Source organism: Vanessa tameamea, chromosome 13 (genome assembly GCF_037043105.1).
Source record: "Vanessa tameamea isolate UH-Manoa-2023 chromosome 13, ilVanTame1 primary haplotype, whole genome shotgun sequence".
Classification (NCBI taxonomy): Eukaryota; Metazoa; Arthropoda; class Insecta; order Lepidoptera; family Nymphalidae; genus Vanessa; species Vanessa tameamea.
Genome location: NC_087321.1, coordinates 3,320,108 through 3,339,282, shown reverse-complemented (window position 1 = coordinate 3,339,282; position 19,175 = coordinate 3,320,108). Strand labels below are relative to the sequence as shown.

At 32.1% G+C, this 19,175-nt stretch overlaps 1 protein-coding gene across 2 annotated transcripts in view; it reads left to right on the top strand.

Moving 5' to 3' along the window:
• Positions 1–7,447: 7,447 nt before the first annotated feature.
• The window catches only part of LOC113397965 (fibroblast growth factor receptor 3-like), a 144,725-nt gene continuing 132,997 nt past the window's right edge, over positions 7,448–19,175 (top strand). The window contains exons 1-2 of one of the 2 annotated variants that reach the window (XM_064216616.1): positions 7,448–7,850; positions 15,220–15,355. In XM_064216616.1, the coding sequence (XP_064072686.1) occupies positions 7,554–7,850; positions 15,220–15,355 (433 nt within the window). In that variant the 5' untranslated portion in view covers positions 7,448–7,553. Of the gene's footprint in view, positions 7,851–9,925; positions 10,193–15,219; positions 15,356–19,175 lie in introns of those variants that run through there. The other variant, XM_026636505.2, reaches the window with a different exon arrangement.

Genomic DNA, 19,175 nt, shown 5'->3' with positions numbered 1-19,175 from the left:
TTTTTGACACACCTTTGAACACAAACGCTTCTTAACTTTTTTTAAATCTAGTAATAATAGCAGTTTGAATATTGCTGGAATGTCGTTTTAAAACCGAATACATTGCACTACAAAAGTATTACAATAATATATTCCTATACAGAAATATCATAAAACAATCAGTTCATAAGTTGCGTTGCTATGTTTGCGTTGTTGTGTTCTATTTAACAATTATTTATATAAATAACTCTTTAAAATTTCAATGTTTTAATAGCATATTTTGTATACAAATGTCTTAGATTTCAACATTACTTTTACATCGATAAACATCATCAGTTTCCGTTTTTAACATCAATACTATGTACGGTAATCAGGTTAAACAAATATGCGTGAGCCAGTGTAATTACAGTCAAAAGGTGTATAAAATTTTAGACCACATATTTAGTGGTGCGCTTGTGGTATACATATGTAGCTGTATAGATCTTTTATAGATGTCTAAAGAGCAAAGGAGTTTACATACGGATATATTTTTTCGTACGTCTATCTTCGTAAATATAAATAAAAACGTATTACATAAAATAATAATATCGTTTATTTTCTATGTTATTTTAACTTGAAGTAATAAATAAAAGCTGCCATCGTGAACATTTCGCACGTAAAAAGCGTTTTTAAGTTTCAGTTAGTACGGTTCATTATTCTTAGCACTTTACGAGAAATTTTGGTTAACTGAATTACCTACGTTTTTCGATTTAGTATCGATAAAATAAAATACGAATATTGGCTATTTTAAATACTAAATATACATCATGTAGATAGTAAACAAAAAGACGTAAGTGCAAATACAAAAATATTAAGTTTAATTTGAGTGATTTTACTTAAGTTTTTTCCGTATATTTGAGATTTACGACTGTCAGGGTAACAGTCTCTGTTAGTTATTAGTAAATTTCGTTAGCTGTTATCTTTCGTAGTCAAGTAATTATCATGTAATGCTATATTCGTAACAGTGGAGTAGAATTATAAATTACATATAAATGTTGTTGAAAAATCAAGTGATATGATAAATTCACCGGTATTCAGATACCCAGTGATATCAAAACAGGTAATTTTTTTATTTGAATATATTGTGGGTATCATAGTTCATCTCGTAAGGAAATCTGTGTTAGTTGAAAAATAGCCTTGTGTATCCAACAACCTAATTAGCTCGGCGTGGTGGATTGAGCTCCGAAACTTTATTCTCAAAATAGGTCTCTTAGCCCAGCATTGGGACGTTTACAAGCTGCTAGTATTGCTCGAAATAGAATTCTATTAATCGCCAATTTCCGATAAACTCTATCCCTCTGATAGAAGTACTGTTGATGATTGTTTTTTAACGGTATCGCCGATTCAGTATCCCACTAAAAGCAACAGACCGACCGTCCAATGCTACCAGATTCTGAAATGATAAGTAATTTCAGGTGAACTAATCTGACATAATACTTAACGCTTATTGGTCGTTAATAGCGTCACCGTTAACCAATTACAATTCAGATAAACGTCAAATGAATTAATCTGACGTTGAATAGCGTTTCAGAAAATAGATGTTAATATACAAAGTTATGATAGTCAATACACTCCAGAGTTCCTATACCATTATAGTGTTGTTATATCATTAATTCCCCTTTTTATGTCCTTTTATATATTATATACATTTCGTATATATATATTTTTTTCATTCATAATTCAGTAACTTTTTCTGCTGACGCTACATTATATCATATTATTTGTGATAACACAGTTTAAATGTATATATTATATACATTTCGTATATATATTTTTTTTTCATTCATAATTCAGTAACTTTTTCTGCTGACTATACTATATTATATCAAATTATTTGTGATAACACAGTTTAAATGAAACGAATACTTAATAAAACTCCAAAGGTGTTGAAGTGAAGCTTTAATCAAAACAATTACAAATTGCGAGCGCACTCCGTAAGTCGCACAATAAACACAGACGATTTTTTAATCTTATGAATACATACTATATAATATTATATTATAAGATTTTATTTGTTTGCGTTAATCTCGGGATCTATAAGTTAGATTTGAAAGAATATTTTTCGTTGGGCAGTACATTTCTTGGTATTATCATGTTAGAACGAAGAGGAGGAAGGAGAGGCCGACAATTACTGCGAGTGACCGCGCGTACGCGTAACATAATATAGCTTAAGTTTTTGATCGACGTTTTCTAGGTCATTCAATAAAGCCCGTGAAGGTCAAGTAATTAGTATCATTATGATTTTTTGATATGTGGTTTGGGACGTTAAAATTAAAATTTTAATTAAATTAAAATTTTCAACCCCCTTGGGTGAACGCTACGAGTGAACGAGTGAACGCTGGGTTTGAACCCACAATCATCGGTTAAATTGCACGCGTTCTAACCACTGGGCCATCTCGGCTCTTTATTTATTTATTTAATTCATGTTCATCGGACGGTCATAATATTTTCAAGTAGTCATATAGACTTTAAAGGCATATTGATATCAAAGAGATACTTAAGGGAAGATATAATCAATTTATTCGTATATTAGATTCATTAGTCGCAGGCTAAAATGCGTCTGAAAGCAAACGTTGAAAATGAACGAATGACATGAAATGAACGAGATCGATTCACAATATTTCGTCTAGAGTATAAGAAATAAAAACAACTGGAAAGCCCTTAAAAAGGATGCCATTTAGGATAGAAAATTATAATTGAATTTCAATACTGAGGCCGGATCTTTTATTGAAGTGACCTTCATGTTTTAGCCTCATTATAATGAAAGACTAGGTGTCATGCCCGCGGTTTCGCTCGCATTTTAGGGTTTATTCGTCTCGAATCAAATTCCATCAATTCGGTTAAAGAGTAACAGACAGTGATACATTAGAAAATATTGAAAGGTTAAATACTTAAGTCCATTTAGCTTAACATCAAATACACATAATCGATGTATAAATAAACTAACCACATAAATAACTCAAGGCCATTCAATAGTTGACTCATTCAAACTAAGAAAAAAATACTTAAAGTAAAAATAGACAAGTTCTAATTCAAATTAATTCGATTCAAGTAAGCTCTAAAAAGGTTTTTTTACTTTTTGTTCTTTATTACGTTTTACAATTCAACTTAAAACAAGCAATGTCACCATGGAAAGATTTAAACGGCAAAACATTTTCGGCAACGGTCTTTATTGTTTTATTGCTCATCTCACGCACACTAGGACATAATGAAAGCGAAAACTTCACATTTTTTTGTTTGTAAAAATATAAAGTATATAGTGATTATTATACAATATAATTTTACCTTTAGTAACGTAAGTAGTAACCCTTGCAATGTGGTGGATCTACTGGTATGTGTGAGTTGAACTAGAGGTCAAGACTCATTGATTTTTGTAGTAGACATCATTGTTAATCGACTTCAAAAGAACAAGATTATCAATTGAGCTGTATTATATTTTCTTTTTCTTTATATTTGTTACCTCAGATCTCCGTCGTTTAGAAACCGATTTGGATATTTTTGGTCGGGGTATATATGGTCCCTTTTAAGTTTTTATTTCCGTGCACCAGTTTAAAGGACAAGTGAGCCCTTGTCACGTGCACAAAGGATATAACATATTAGATCCTATGGTTGGGAAAACGTCAAGTCCAAGGTCCTTGGAAGTTGGCACTACTCAAAAAATATTAACGTATCTATACCAATTATTTAGAAAAGAACGCTCGTATGATAAAAAAAATCCTCAATTTTGTTATGAAACCCTTTGGAAATTCCAGGCAGACTGATATCGTATTTCTTCTAAAAGTATACGTTTATCTTAAATTGCTTGGATACTCGCTTACAACAAATATTCGTGAAACCTAAAAAGAATATCACGGGATAATCGTGATGATTAATAATAATAATTAATTAATAATTAATTTTATTTGTGCTCAATTCTAATCATATGGTTTATCTTATTGGTTTTATTAATTAATCAATCAATCAATAATTACATTGTGTAATATGATAATGCATGGTGAGACTACCTGTTAGTAGTAGAACTTTTGCCTTGATAATGTTGAAATGTAATTTTTTATTTTGAATGTGATATTGTATCTACTGTTGGTTGTCCTAATGAAAATAAAATAAAATGATAAGATTCTTCGTACATGCGGAGTTTCCATTCATCCTTAACATCGTAGAACTATAATAAGGGTTGGTGCCGACTCTAATTTATATATTAAAGCGAAATACCACTCAATGATTAATCACGAAATCTCACCAACAAACACGTACAAACTTAAAAATTGGCAAGTAGATTACTTATCGGGTGTAGACATCCGCTAAGAATTTTACAATTTTACGAAACTCCACCCCTAAGGGGGAAAACGGGGGATTGAAGTTTGTGTTTCATAAATTTCGGGCGGGTTAAGCCGCAGTTCAGCTAGTTCACTAGTTCCTTATATATTTTACCTTTATTTGGTGATAGGAATACTTTGGAACTGGGGCGACTAACAACTCAACACATGTTCTTAAAACAAATACATACTTAGTATTGTTGCGTTCCAGTTTGGAAGGTGAGTAAGCCTTAGCTACCTTAGGTATAAGTGACATAACTTTTTGGTTGCCAAGGTAGGTGACGCATTGGCGTTGTAAGGAATGAGTAATATTCTTACAGTCCTAATGTCTATGGTGGGGTTCATTTACCACCAGGTTCATTATGTGCTAGTCTAACTATTTTAAATTCAAATTCCCTCCGATCGAATTCGAATAACCTTGTAGATATTGTAATGCACAAATAAAGGAGAGACGCGAGATAGCCCAGTGGTTAGAATGCGTACATCTTAACCAATGATTGCGGGTTCAAACCCAGGCAACCACCTCTGAATTTTCAAGGGCTTAATTTGTGTTTATAATTCATTTCATGCGAAATTCTACCACATGTGTATCCACCAACCTGCATTGGAGGAGCGCGGTGGAATATGCTCCAAACCTTCTCCTCAAAGGGAGAGAAGGATTAGCCCAGCAGTGGGAGATTTACAGGCTGTTACTGTTCTGTCTGTTACAAAAAAAGGAGCTCTCTCTGTGTCACCTTCATCGTCCGATGAGGTAGAACAGCCCAGATCGAACCGTGATTTAAACATATAATGTCCTTTCCATTAGAATTTGATTAAAGCTCAACTATTAAATTGGAAATGCACCCCTGTTTACTCGCGATGTGCTAGATGCTAGATGCTGTATGCTATGTGCATTGTAAAACATAATAATTTGGCTATACCTTTTATTAGCAAAGTCCAATGTCGACTAAAGCAGAGTATGGTGTGATATATGAAATTTATAAAAAAAAATTACCAAATTAAAGTTTTTATCAATTGAAATATTTACCTTTATAATCAAGATTTTATTATATTTCAACAATAAAAAACCTTCATTTCGACGAATTCATCAGTACCAAATATACAGTTATTTTTTTTACATAAATATGTTTTTTTCATCAATTTACAACTTTTATAAAAAAAAATTATTTATAATGCTATGTGGTTCTAGACCTTATATATAATTAATTATTATTTATATGCTATTGTTTCTATGTTATATATTTTTTCAGATACAGTGTATTAAATTAACATAGTCTGAAATGATTTTTTTACTCAATATCTAAACTAAAACTGAAACAAAACTTTGTCTGTAAGATTTGTATATTGTTGAAAGCTTCTACCGAAAAGTTCGCGACGGCATACTACAAGTATATATTTAAGTTAGTATTAATTATATATAAGGTAAAGTTATATTCAAGTTAAAGAGCGATTGTGTGTTAAAGATATTGTACAACTAAAGATTTCACAGATAGCACACCTTGCGAATGATACAATTGCCCGGGGGCCGTTCAAAGAAAAATTTACATAATACATAAATAAAATTTACAATATTGGTAAAAATATATAAAATGTAATCCCGCTCTCTTCTCTCTTATTTCTCTCTCTCTCTCTATCTTTGATATATTTTTTTAAAGTTTTTAATTCTTTGCAAATCGTTTGCAATTTTTCGACAACCAATTATTAACTGTGATACTTCTCTATATTGATACAAACCTATGTCACAAAATGATATTTTTTTGTGAACATAAATATACATGATGTTATTTAAAAAAATAAAATATTTGTGTTAGTAGTTTTGTACTTCATGACGTATAAATAAACGCACGAGAAAAAATTTACGCAGGACGTCATAAATATATTAACACGGCACGGACGGAAAGAAATAGCTTAGTTTGATATTGTTTATATCATAATATTGGTTTATAAATCATCGGAGGTAAAATTTTTGGTCTACGCACACGAATTTAGGTCAGCTATCTCGCGTAATACAAGAAAATACTAAGTATTTAAATTCTGATGAAAAATGTCAGTCAAATATTTAATTAGAAACTTTATGATTAAATTTTGAAACAATTTTAATACTCTGTAACTTTGTTGTTATTATTCCAATTAAATATCATTTGAATCACTACATATTATAAAATAAAGTCGTTCGCTGTCTGTCTGTTCCTGTGTACGCTTAGATCTTTAAAACTACGCAACAGATTTTGATGCGGTTTTTAATAGATAGAGGAATTCAAGAGGAAGGTTTATATGTATAATACATGTATAATATAGTAGAGAAACACTGATAATTTTAGAGGTTTCTAATGTGATGTCGTAAATAAATAACTTTTTTGCGCTTACATTGCAAACGCTGACTGAACCCTCCGAGATAGACCAAAATAATGTTCTACAGTATTGTCCGTGATGGTACATGTCTATATCTTAGGGATCCTATCCTTTACTTTATATGATAAATAATGGCTAGCGATGCGATTTCAAGCAATACAGCATTAATTCTTACCCAATTATGTACCTTAAATACATTGTGCATTTAATATAGATCAATATGAAGGTTGTATATAAATTATAAAGACATTCTGTAGTACATTTAGTATCAGCATTGCACCCGTGCGAAGCCGGGGCGGGTTGCTAGTATGAAATAAAACGTAATATATATAAATAATATATAATATATATGTATATTATTATATTGGTGTCGTAAGAAATTATAGCCATTTCTTACGTCGTCAAGTGATTATTTTATTATGTTAAAGGATTAATACCTTAATACTCTTATTATCTAATTTGACTATTTTTGGATTTGTTAAATTTTTCACATTTTCAACAGTCATTCAACGACGAATGATACTGTAGACTAGACTAGATTCTACCAAGAAAAACCGTCAAGGGATCCTGCTGTTACTTTTTCGCAATTGACAACATAATTAACTTTAAGTAATATGTATATACAAAAAAGTGGAATATATTTTGACATACCATGTTTTTGTCATTCATAATAAATCGTATAAAGATTTGATTTCAAATCACAAGCCTCGGTACATATTTTTTTGTTAATCTAAATCAAACTCAATATTAGGATCGTGAAAGAAAACAAAGATGACGAGACGTGTTGACTTTAATTGGAAATCGTTAAAAAATGTGATCGCGAGGCAGTTAGTTTTGATGTTTTGATGCTCATAGCATGTTTTATGCATGATGAAATGGCCATCGACATTGTGCTGTGTCATGATACTTGTGTGGCCCAAGAACGCGTCGCCGGACACATCGTTCACCGGTATCAATACAATACTACGAGGGTACATCGGCAGGACGACGACCTCGGACGATCTAGAAACAAGAACATCGATACAGGATGAGTCGGTGCATACATCGCTGGCACCAGATTTTACGTCAAGTCTGCCTGCAAGCTTGGAAACGAGAGATGATTCTGTAAATGAAATGCATTCCACTCCGCACTTAGTTCCGAGTGCAGCTACAATTGATCTTACGGTGAGTAGATTTGTATAAATAGACTTTGTGATTTCTTCTTTCGTCTGTTTCAAATTTAATGGTTTCTCTAACAGCCACAAATGTTATTGCTATAGCTAACTGTTTTAAGATTACTTAGTTATTATGTGGATTCTTGCCCCTTATTTTCTCGTAGTTTTAGTCATTCTTATCGAAATTTCTGAACCAGCAGAATATTTCTAAACAGTACTCATTCCTAATTCATGAAATGAAAATGATGGTAAACCGCAAAGAGTTGGCCGAATATTGTCAGACGAATCTTTTTAATTGCCCGTTTTCAAGCTAAAATAACGTGTAATGGCACCACATTAAAGAGGAATGAAAGCCGAGACTGCTGAGTAGATACTGACTTTATTTGCAATAGATCGTACGTTAAATAGGTACAAAAGTAGGTTACATAATGTATAATGGTTAATAAGTATATTTAGTTAATATAATCTATTCACTACATCTCAAACGTAATTTTTTTCAACCATTGTAGTAACGTATAATTACGTACTTCGCTTCAAGTATGTATTTAATATTGTAAAAACGATCGATTTATATTGGAATTGGGATGCGAATCCCGCTTTGATGAACGTTTTTAAAAATTTTAAATAATATTTTTTACGCATCAAATATTGTAACCATTCAAGCAACATTAGTATCAATAGCGCGCATGTCATACAACACTACCCTGATCGCTTAGTTTATACGATTTCATGCACTTTGCTTTTATAACACTCGAGGCGCGTAGGTGCGCCGGGGGCTATAACTCGATAAGTTATGATACTATATAAATTTTTTTTTGTGTCTTTGTATCATTTTTCTTTTGGCCCTACAGGCCTTTACAACGTCACCGGGGCGAGTACTAGACTCAGCCTTGAAGTTACAGCCCTTTCGGGCTCCGATGACATTCGACCTGAGTCTCTTGTTATATCTACTATACAAAATATTCTTAGTTATATATACCCAGTACAAAAAACTTTACAAGTGCGATTCAGAACTGTTAATAATTATATACCTATATATATTAGAATTGTAAATTATATTTAACATTAAATACTATTATGCCAATTATAATCTATTAATTTGTTACGCGGTAGTTCCGCGCGTTTAATCACAATATTATAAAAACTATATGTTTATCTTGGTCAATAAATCACCTACAAGCATGTATGCTACCGCAACATCTGGTTAAAACGTCCAACATTAAGCTTATCTTGGCACTCGTGGCCAGTTTACTCTTGTTAGTACTATTGTTTTTCAACGAATAAAACGCACATTACTAGTCCAAATGTACAATGGTAACCGTTATCTAATCTATAGACGCGTATCGATATAATGTCAGCCAATCTCTAGTGTTAAACGTTTATATCGATACTAGAACGAGAAGTGATAGGCGATACACAAATAGATGCCGTGGACACACTGGCCTTAAATATTTTAGCGACGCCGTTTGTTTCCCGTGATAAGGATTCGATAATATATCGGTTTTTAAATCAAAATTTATTCGATACTAATAATTATTTATTAAAGGCATTAAATTAAATTAAATTGTAATTTTATTTTATTTTTAGTAAATGCCAGTTCCAACGTTGTTGGCGTGAATGAAGTTTTAGAAGAAAAAAAAGAAAAAATGTACCTCAGGTTACAATAACACATACATGACAAAAAAATTATGTATAATGTTATGTATTTTTTTTTAAAACTAGCTTAACTATTAAAAGGCAATAAATTATAAATGATGATATTTCTCAAATTCAACGATTTTAATTCATACCTTTCTTTACGTAATGTCGGAAAAGAGTAACTACTGAGTTCCTTATCATTAGAGTCTACTTACTACGTATTAAAGCATTAGGTTTAATACAGTTCTGAAAAATGATTTGGATACGTTATTGGCGATTAACTGCAGCTTACTATAAACGAACGTTGAAATCGATCACATTGCGGTTCGCGTCAAAGTGTATCCATACCTTAATATTACTTATAAATCTTAATCGCTAAAAATTCCGTTTATTTTCATATAGCATCGCATGCTTTTGAAATTTAATCAATTCCGTGTGTACTTTTGTTTGCTTTTAGTGTTGTTTACCGGAACGTCTACGTTCTACGTCGGAAATAGACAATTCATATCCGTTGATTCATTTCTTATATCAATAGTTATCAAGGGAACCATTTGTATTCAGTTATTAGGATATGATGCAAGTCCGTATAAAATGTGCGTTTACCGCGGAGTGTTCGTGTTAATGACATTTATGTGTTGTCTGTTATTTTCGTGTTGTGGAAACGAACTAATTGTTCTCGGGGATAAATCTCGTATGCATCGAAACAAACATAATGTAAGTTTGTAAAATCAAAAATTACAATTATAAATTTAAATTACAAATATCTCCTGTCCAAATCACGACTGTATGGAATGCTGTGCGCATTTTTCCAATGCATTGTAATTCCAATCCTGTTCCAAATTCAAAACCTAGCCAATAAAAACTAAGAAAATTATTATGTTATATAATTGTAAAGATATAAGAATTTTCGGAATCATTACAATTCATTCATGAAATTGTTTAGTATGTATCATACAATTTATAAGTTAGGAGTTTATCTTTCACAGATAACGAAACTATCCATTTCTTTGTTAGATTGCAGTTGTATTATACGTTCATTATATTATTATTAATAATCTCATAACATTTAATATTATTATTATTAATAATCTACATATGTATATTTATGAAAGGATTATTGATTATTTTAACTTCAAGCGGTAACTATCTGTGATGGCTATTACAAACTAGTGTAATGTGATGTAAAAACTAAAACAAACAATATTAATTTTCTGTTAATGAGGTAATTAACACACTTGTATTATAGCTTGAAGGTATATTCACCTATAAAAGGGATAATTATACGCTTATATGTTGAAAAATAATTTACTTTAATACTAATATCTAAATGATTTCTATCTGGCTTTAGATTGGGAAAAATGATTGTTACGTTACGTGCTAAAGTTTTTCAATTCATTACATATTAGATTGCATAAAATTAGTTGATTTTTTCAACAGCCCATTCGCTGAAAACCTCTTTATCAGTAAGGACGAAAGTGAAGGCCCTTTTTAGAATCAACCATCCAGCCAAATCTTACTCGAACGCCAATTTCCTCTCAGGTTACCAAATAGTGATCTACTTCATCGTCTAATCTGAGATTTAATGAGATTTCAAAATCACAGATTTAAATCTGTTCACTTAAAGTATTACTACAGGCTTTAAATCATCATCTCATCTCTCAGTCAGGTAATCAAAATAATTATCAATTGGACTATAGTAACATAAATATATTTAGTAACAGTTGAACAGTAAATTGGAGAAGATAGGCTACATCTTCTTCCAATCGAAATTCAATCGAAGTAGGAATAAAGTTAAACAAACTTTAGATTTACGTATTTCATGCGATTTGTTAATAACTCAGTTATATTGTGCACTACTTTATGATTAATTTATCTTTATTTATAATACAATCCTATTGCACTTAACTGCTTATACACTTTAATTTTACTTCCAAAATTCCGACAACAGTTTCGTCGACGTTCGAAACGCCATTTTTTTCGCAAATCCATAGTGAACATCATAGATTAATCAAGCTCTCGACCAACGATATCGCGTCAATTTTGTGTCAGATGTTGTTTATTTGGCTTTTCTATTCTTATGGTTGGAATAGAGTGAAGTGGTTATTTACTGAAGGAAGATTTTTAAGTAACAAAATGGAAATATATACATTGTAAAATTTTTTTTTTATTAGTATTAAAAAACACGAGTTAATATTTTAAGGTATTCCTGGGCAAAAAATATGTTTTGAAATACATAATTATGTTGATATAGGTATATATTTAAAGTATACAATTCACTCGTAGCTAACAACAATAATGTTGTTTTAGGACCTAAGTCCATAATATAACATGTTCATTAAATATTCGTATTTGTTATATGTTTTAGAAACAAATATCGCACGCGGCTTAGAGTTTGGTCGTCAGCTTAAAAGATAAACTTATGTCTTTTAGTTAGTTCAGCGGTTGGGCCGTGAAAGAGCAATAGACAGACAGATTTACTTTTGCATTTATAATATTAGTATAGATAATAAGATAAGATTGAGAAATGGCCATTGTTAACGTATATCACCTTAAAAGGTTAAAAGCTGACTCACGGTGATTCCAATTTGATGCGTAATATCTTCTATAATAATAATATTTATTTAATTAATTTTATTAGGACAACCGACAGTAGATACAATATTATATATAAAAAAAAAAATTTCAAAATTATATAGGCAAGAGTTCTACTTACAGGTAGTCAGTACCCCTGCACTATCATATTACACAATATGAATTAAAAATATAAATTAAATATAAGCAATAATTACAGATAAGGATAATAATTTTTTTTTAACTATTATATAATTAATAAAACCCAAAACACAAACAATATTCTTTATTTTTCGATTGAACTGAGGGCGACTATCGTGACATATGTCTAAATATTTTGCTTGATTACTGTATGTATAACAATGACAATCTCGATATGATGGAATTTTTCCTAATTATATCATTTAACCAAACCATTCCTTCGCATATTACTTTTTTACAAGGCGTTTACTTGGTGGTAGGGATTTGTGCAAGCCTGTCTGAGGTACCACCCACACACTTTTTTATTTTTTATAGTCTTATGTTTAAAGATCTACAAAACAAAATGACAATCACAAAAATACACATGATTACATTTTTCATGATGTAGACACGGCATGCGTTTAATATTAAGTACCAATTAGCGTCTAGTCCATGAGAGCAGCAGATACCAAGCATACATTTTTTTTTTTGTTTCATTTGAGTTATTTGATCTATTGAAATATTTTATGAGGCTATAGAACGGTCGGTAAAAATATCGTAATAATAACTAATACTGTTGTAAGAGGAACACATGCGGTATAAAGGCGAGTGGCTAAGAACATTTGTTCGAGAGGTAGGAAGACAAAAGGTCCTAGAGTTGGGCAGGCGACTGTTTGAACGAGGGATGGAAAATTTTATGCATTGCAGGATATCGGACGAGTCAGTAAGCCCATGAATTAGCTTGTAAAGAAAGATAATATCGTTCATTTTTCTTCTATGAAGTGCGCTTGCTCTGTAAAAATTGAGCCTCTGTATGTACGATTTAAGTTCGTGACATTTATTATCAGTGTAAGTGAGGTGATATAAAAATCTCTTTTGAACACGTTCAAGTCTGTTAATGTGAACCAGATAGCAAGGGCTCCATACTACATTACAATATTCCAGGATATTTCGAACTAAGGTATTGAATAAAAGAATAGCAACACTCGGCTGCTTAAATATTTAGAACTGTCTAGTAATAAATCCAGATAGTTTAGATGCTTTTTTTATTATATAATCAACATGTAGCCTGTAACTTAATGAACTATCAAGTATAACGCCAAGATCACGTATGCTCTTGACTTCTTGTATAGTTGAACTGCCATTAATATGATATGTCACCGACTCAGAAATAATCTTGCGAGAAAATTTTATGTAAAAACATTTTGTAGGGTTGATGTACATTTAATTTATGTGGCACCAATCACAAATAGAGTTTATATCCGCTTGCAATATTAGCTTATCTAAATCACTTTTTATTACACGATAAATTTTTAAGTCATCAGCAAAAAATTTAAAATTTGATTTTATGTTAAAGCATAAATCATTTACAAAAAATAAAAAAAGTAAAGGTCCTAAGTGTGATCACATCGCATATTCTACCATCAAACAACAATACTTAATATTGTTGTATTCTGGTTTTAAGTTTTCTGGGTCAGTGAACTCATGTAACAGAGGGACAGATTGTGATTGATTGGATTGTGTGAAAGACATGGCTAGAATGAATTTTACTTGTGAGATGACGTCAGACAGAGAAGTATGGAAGAAGAAGACATGCTGCGCCGACCCCGAGTAAAATTGGGATAAGGGCAGGATGATGATGATATGGATTGTATTGTGTAGTGACTTTCGAACACGTCCTTATAGACTAACTCAACTAAATAGTTCTACCTGTAAGATATTTGTCACATTTGTGTCATAATTAAAATAAAAATGTATTAAATCAATACTATCAGAATATCATTTGCATATTTGAAGTAAATATGAATATCTTAAATAATATATAAGATTCCCAACCCAAACTTCCAAATAAAGGGACAATTTCCGTGATAAAAAACTATGTATATTCATTCACACCTCCCCGAGACTCAAAATAACCCGATACGAAATTTCATCTAATTTGTTTCAGGGGTGGATTTATAATATCAGTAGGAACAACGTTTACAGTAAGACGTATTCAAACTCCGTCGGTATAACTTTTCAATTAATACTACAATTATTAGAATTATTTTAACAATGAGTAACAAATTGAAGTGTAGTAGTTCACTATTGAAGTGGCATCGGTTTGCATCCATATACTAATTTCGTTGAAGTATTTAGTATTGTGTAGGTATATGTAGATTATTATTAATTATATTATATATATATATATATATATATATATATAAACCAAAATATACTTTATTCAAGTAGGCTTTTACAAGCACTTTTGAATCGTCATTTAACAAACTATTTTAAGTAAAGCTACCTGTTCGGAATGTATATTCTACCGAGAAGAACCGGCAAGAAACTCAGTAGTTACTCTTTTTTCAACATCTAAAAATACAGTCGTGTTAGTTAAATACAATTATATATGTATGTTATGTCTCCTGCCTGGAAGTCAACAAGCGTTAACTCCACGATTTTTTATCATCTATATAACCTTGTATGAATAATACGCCTTCTTTACCAATGTATTTTTTACAAATGATTTGAATTTATGAAACGGCAAAGTTAAAAATTTCTACGGAATTTTATTATAGAAACGGATACATTTCCCCAAGAAGAATTTATTTTATTAACGAAACTTTTTGCTTTTATTAATTTAACTCAATATTTATTCATCGGTTTTTAATTGTTTCAAGTTTAGGACGACTACATTATTTTTCTTAATTACATCATATTTACAAAATAAACACGTTATCTTTTGATAATACATATATGGATATGTATGTATATTTTTTTTTATGTAGTTTTATATAAGTATGTACATATATTGTTATATATTGTTAATTAATTTTTAATTTATTTTTAATTAATTTAATTACTGCCTTCATGGTTTTTCTATTTGACCTAGAGGTTGACTGGCAGAGAATGCCTTCAGGCATTAAGTCCGCCTTTTGTCCCATTAACTTTATGGTGGTCAATAAAGCATTTAAATAAATAAATAAATAATATCTTATCTGTTTCAGGCCCCAACAGAAGTTAATCTCGACCGTTTCAAAGTGCAACACGCGGCTCTTCCGCGCGGTGTCCAAGTGAATCCGCTACCCCTCGTCGGCTCGGACCACGAGTTGATGTTTAACGTATCATGGAACCCACCGAGTGGTACGTATTCAATATCCTTATAACGGATACCAGAATAACGCATAATTTGTATTGCTGTTAAAATTGAAGGTTATCATATTGAGCCAGTATATTGACAATTAATATTGATTATTCGTTAGTTTCTGAACAACCAGCATATGTCGAATGAAATGTTACGACCAGCTTTATAGCATCGCGATGGAGTAAATTATAACGACTCCAAATTATCCTACGGCTGTTACTCTACAATAAGACCATTAATTCTGTATTCGTTTTTTATATAATTGTAATATGTATAGTGTTAGTGTAGTGTTTACAAGGGAGATAATATCTTGGTTCCCAAGGTTGGTGGCGCATTGGTGATGTAAGGAATGGTTAATGTTTCTTACAGCGCCAATGTCTATGGGCGTTGGTGACGTCTTACCATCAGGTGGCCCAGCTGCTCGTCCGCCTACCGATATCATAAAAAAGTTTAAGTATTGCTATGTAGTATATGTGTGCATAAATGAATATAATACCCACAGAACATAGTTAAATATATGTAGTATGACAGAATTAAAACCTTCACATTATCCGATATTTCCATACAACACGTGCCTTAATAAAATTATGGTAATCCAACTTGGGGGTAGGACTTTGTGCCAGCCTGTCTGTTTGGGTACCTCCCACTCGTCATATATTCTACCGCGAAACAGCAATACTATAGGCACAAGGGACACAGCATCTCAGTTTCAAGGTCGTATTAGCGATGTAAGGTTAAGTTAAGAATGGTTAATATTTCTTATAGCAATGTCTGTAAGCGATGGTGACCAATAACGGTTAGGTGGACCATATGCAATTCACATACCTATATTATAAATAATAAAAAAAATATTTTATTCGACTCGACATTAAAAGTAACGAAAAAACATTTCTATCTATTCTACGATACACATGCCTCTATATAGACACAAATGTATATTTATATTGTGTTCTTTTCTACCCATTATTAATTATTTCCTACTGGCTACCCGTCCCGACACCGCGCGGGTTTATATCTGCCGACATCGTCAATAATCATCGACATATTTCAACCAATTTATACAACACGTTAAATTTATACTCCTACTCCTAAAGCTCTTGAATCACTCTGTTGATGTATAAAAGTTTGTTTGGTAGTTTTTAAGTTTATCGCGCTCAGACAGATGGACAGACAGACGCAGTGGAACATATTAAGAAAATACATTAAGAGCACGTATATATCGTAACGGCAACAATAACTGTTTTGTGTCTTACGCACGCAGGGAGCAAGTTTTGGGGAGCGGCCAACCAGCTAATCTTCTCTAACGTCATTCTCATTAATCAGTATAAAGTTTCGTTCATTATTTATGAAGACAGTCAAGCACTTTGACCACGTAGCGAACACTTACAATTACAATTGGCTTCAAATACTTACTCCTATATAAAGCTGCTAAAACAGTTTGAAGATATATTTTCAAATCATAGTGATATATCGTAAGATAGATTTTGAGGAAGGCTACGGACTATATAAACATCACGTTATCGCAATAAAACCACGTGCAGCAACTAGTATATTATGTGTTTATACAATAAAATAGAGACTGCCTCATTGGTCTAGTGGCTTTATATAAGGCCGCAGATGCTGAAGTCTTGGCTTCAAAGCCCAGATCGGACCGATCAAAAGTTATCGGGTTTTTTTCAGTAATAGAACGGAGCCTGAAAGTTGAAAATGGACACTTCCAACGGAGGGAAAAGAGTGTTTTCTTTATTTAATAGGTCGGTGGTCGAGCATATGGGCCACCTGATGGTAAGTGGTCACCACTGTCCATAGAAAATGGCGCTGTAATAAATATTAACCATTCCTTACGTCACCAATGCGCCACCAACCTTGGGAACTAAGATGTTATATCCCTTGTACCTGCAACTATGCTGGCTCACTGATCCTTCAAACCGGAAATACTCAGTACTGTTGTTTGGTAGTAGAATATATGACGAGTGGGAGGTACCCAAACAGACAGGCTGGCACAAAGTCCTACCCCCAAGTTGGATTACAATTATTTAATAAGGCACGTATTGTTTTATGAAAATATCGGATAATATAAAGATGTACATTTATTTTTTTATTCTATGAGTGGCTAACCTACCCAGACGGGCTTGCACAAGGCCTACCACCAAGTAAATGTACAATGTAGTGTTTGCACACACATTTGTCAACTGTAATATGTCCAGTGTAGTTGGCTGGTCTTCCTCGAGATTGATCTATTATATCTATCAAATCTATCAAAATAGAGATAAATAACATCAAACCCGTAGCATCGCTTAAGCCATATTATTAAAACAGATCCGTCGATTAATTTTAACGTCGAATGAGCAGTTTCTTAGAAACTTTTCCTCGATAGAAATAAAAACACTCAAATTGGCATCATAGTCCTTTTTTGTGTGCAAAGCAAACAAGTGATATATGAACTAAAGCGATCTGACAATGTTAATGTAAACTTCAAAATCTGTCACAAAGCTGCAATTTTGAAGTAATTAAAGTTCGATTTTGTGTCTTTTAGAAGGACAATTGTATATGTAATCCATGGGCTTGTGTGAGTGTATTTATTACGCAGACATATTTGATCTAATATGTTGAGCGCAGTCGTCTGGTTTCCCTTGAAATCGACCATACTAACTTAATAATTATTATTATTATATTCAATATTTGTCATATCTAACCTTAATGAGACAGAAATATTTATCGTAACATATAAGTTGGCATATTTTGGCAGACTGGCAAATAGGCCACCTGATGGTAATTGATCACCATTGCGTAAATTAGTAAACATTGGCGCCGTGAAAAATGTAACCATTCCTTGCATCGCCAACGCTCTACAAACCTTGGGAACTAAGATGTTATGTCCCTTGTGCTTGGAGTTACTTACTCACCCATCATGGGTGGTACCTACACAAACAAGCTTGCTCAAAGGTCATCACCAAATAAAACCAACCAAAAAAAGTCGATTATCTTTTTTCACATTTCAAGTAGACGTAACGTTTCACGTTCGTTGCGGATGTTGAACAACGTTAATATTATAGGTCAGTTGCCAGCTTTAGAAAACTGATGTTTAGAAAACCCGGTAAAAATATTCACTAGTTCAAACATGACTATGAACTCTTACTCATTGACTTCGCATACTTAGTTCTGATTAATGAGTATCATGCGAGTCTGCAGCGCGTTCCGCTGAATATGATTTAATATCTAAAAATAAGACGTATTCGGAAAAACTTAAGGATAGATTATCATTTTCTTATCGCAAATCTATAATATATTATAAAGGCTAATTTTGTTGCTGTCGTAGGTACCACCCACTCATGACATATTCTACGACCAAACGGCATATGAATTATTAACATTAAGTCCTTAAATATGTACAAATATGAATTAAAAATATTTACTGTATAAATCTTGACCGCGTGGAATGGTGGCTAGAATGCTACCAGCATGTCCCTGATGAATCGCAATTCCGATCCTCTCCAAAAAACGAACCAGCCCTCCTGTTACCAGTGGAGGCAATAAGGCGATGTATTATACTTTTAATGAAGTTTTTTACACTACTACTCCAAGGGCCAAGTCTCAAGGTGCCTGTTTCGGCAGCAAATAATTCGACTATTAGTAGTTCCATTTTATAGTCTCCCTATATATCATTACATAGTATAAAACAAAGTCGCTTACCGCTGTCTGTCCATATGTATGCTTAGATCTTTGAAATTACGCAACAGATTTTGATGCGGTTTTTTTAAATTAATTGATTGATTCAAGAGGTTTATGTGTATAATACATGCACAATATAATAGAGAA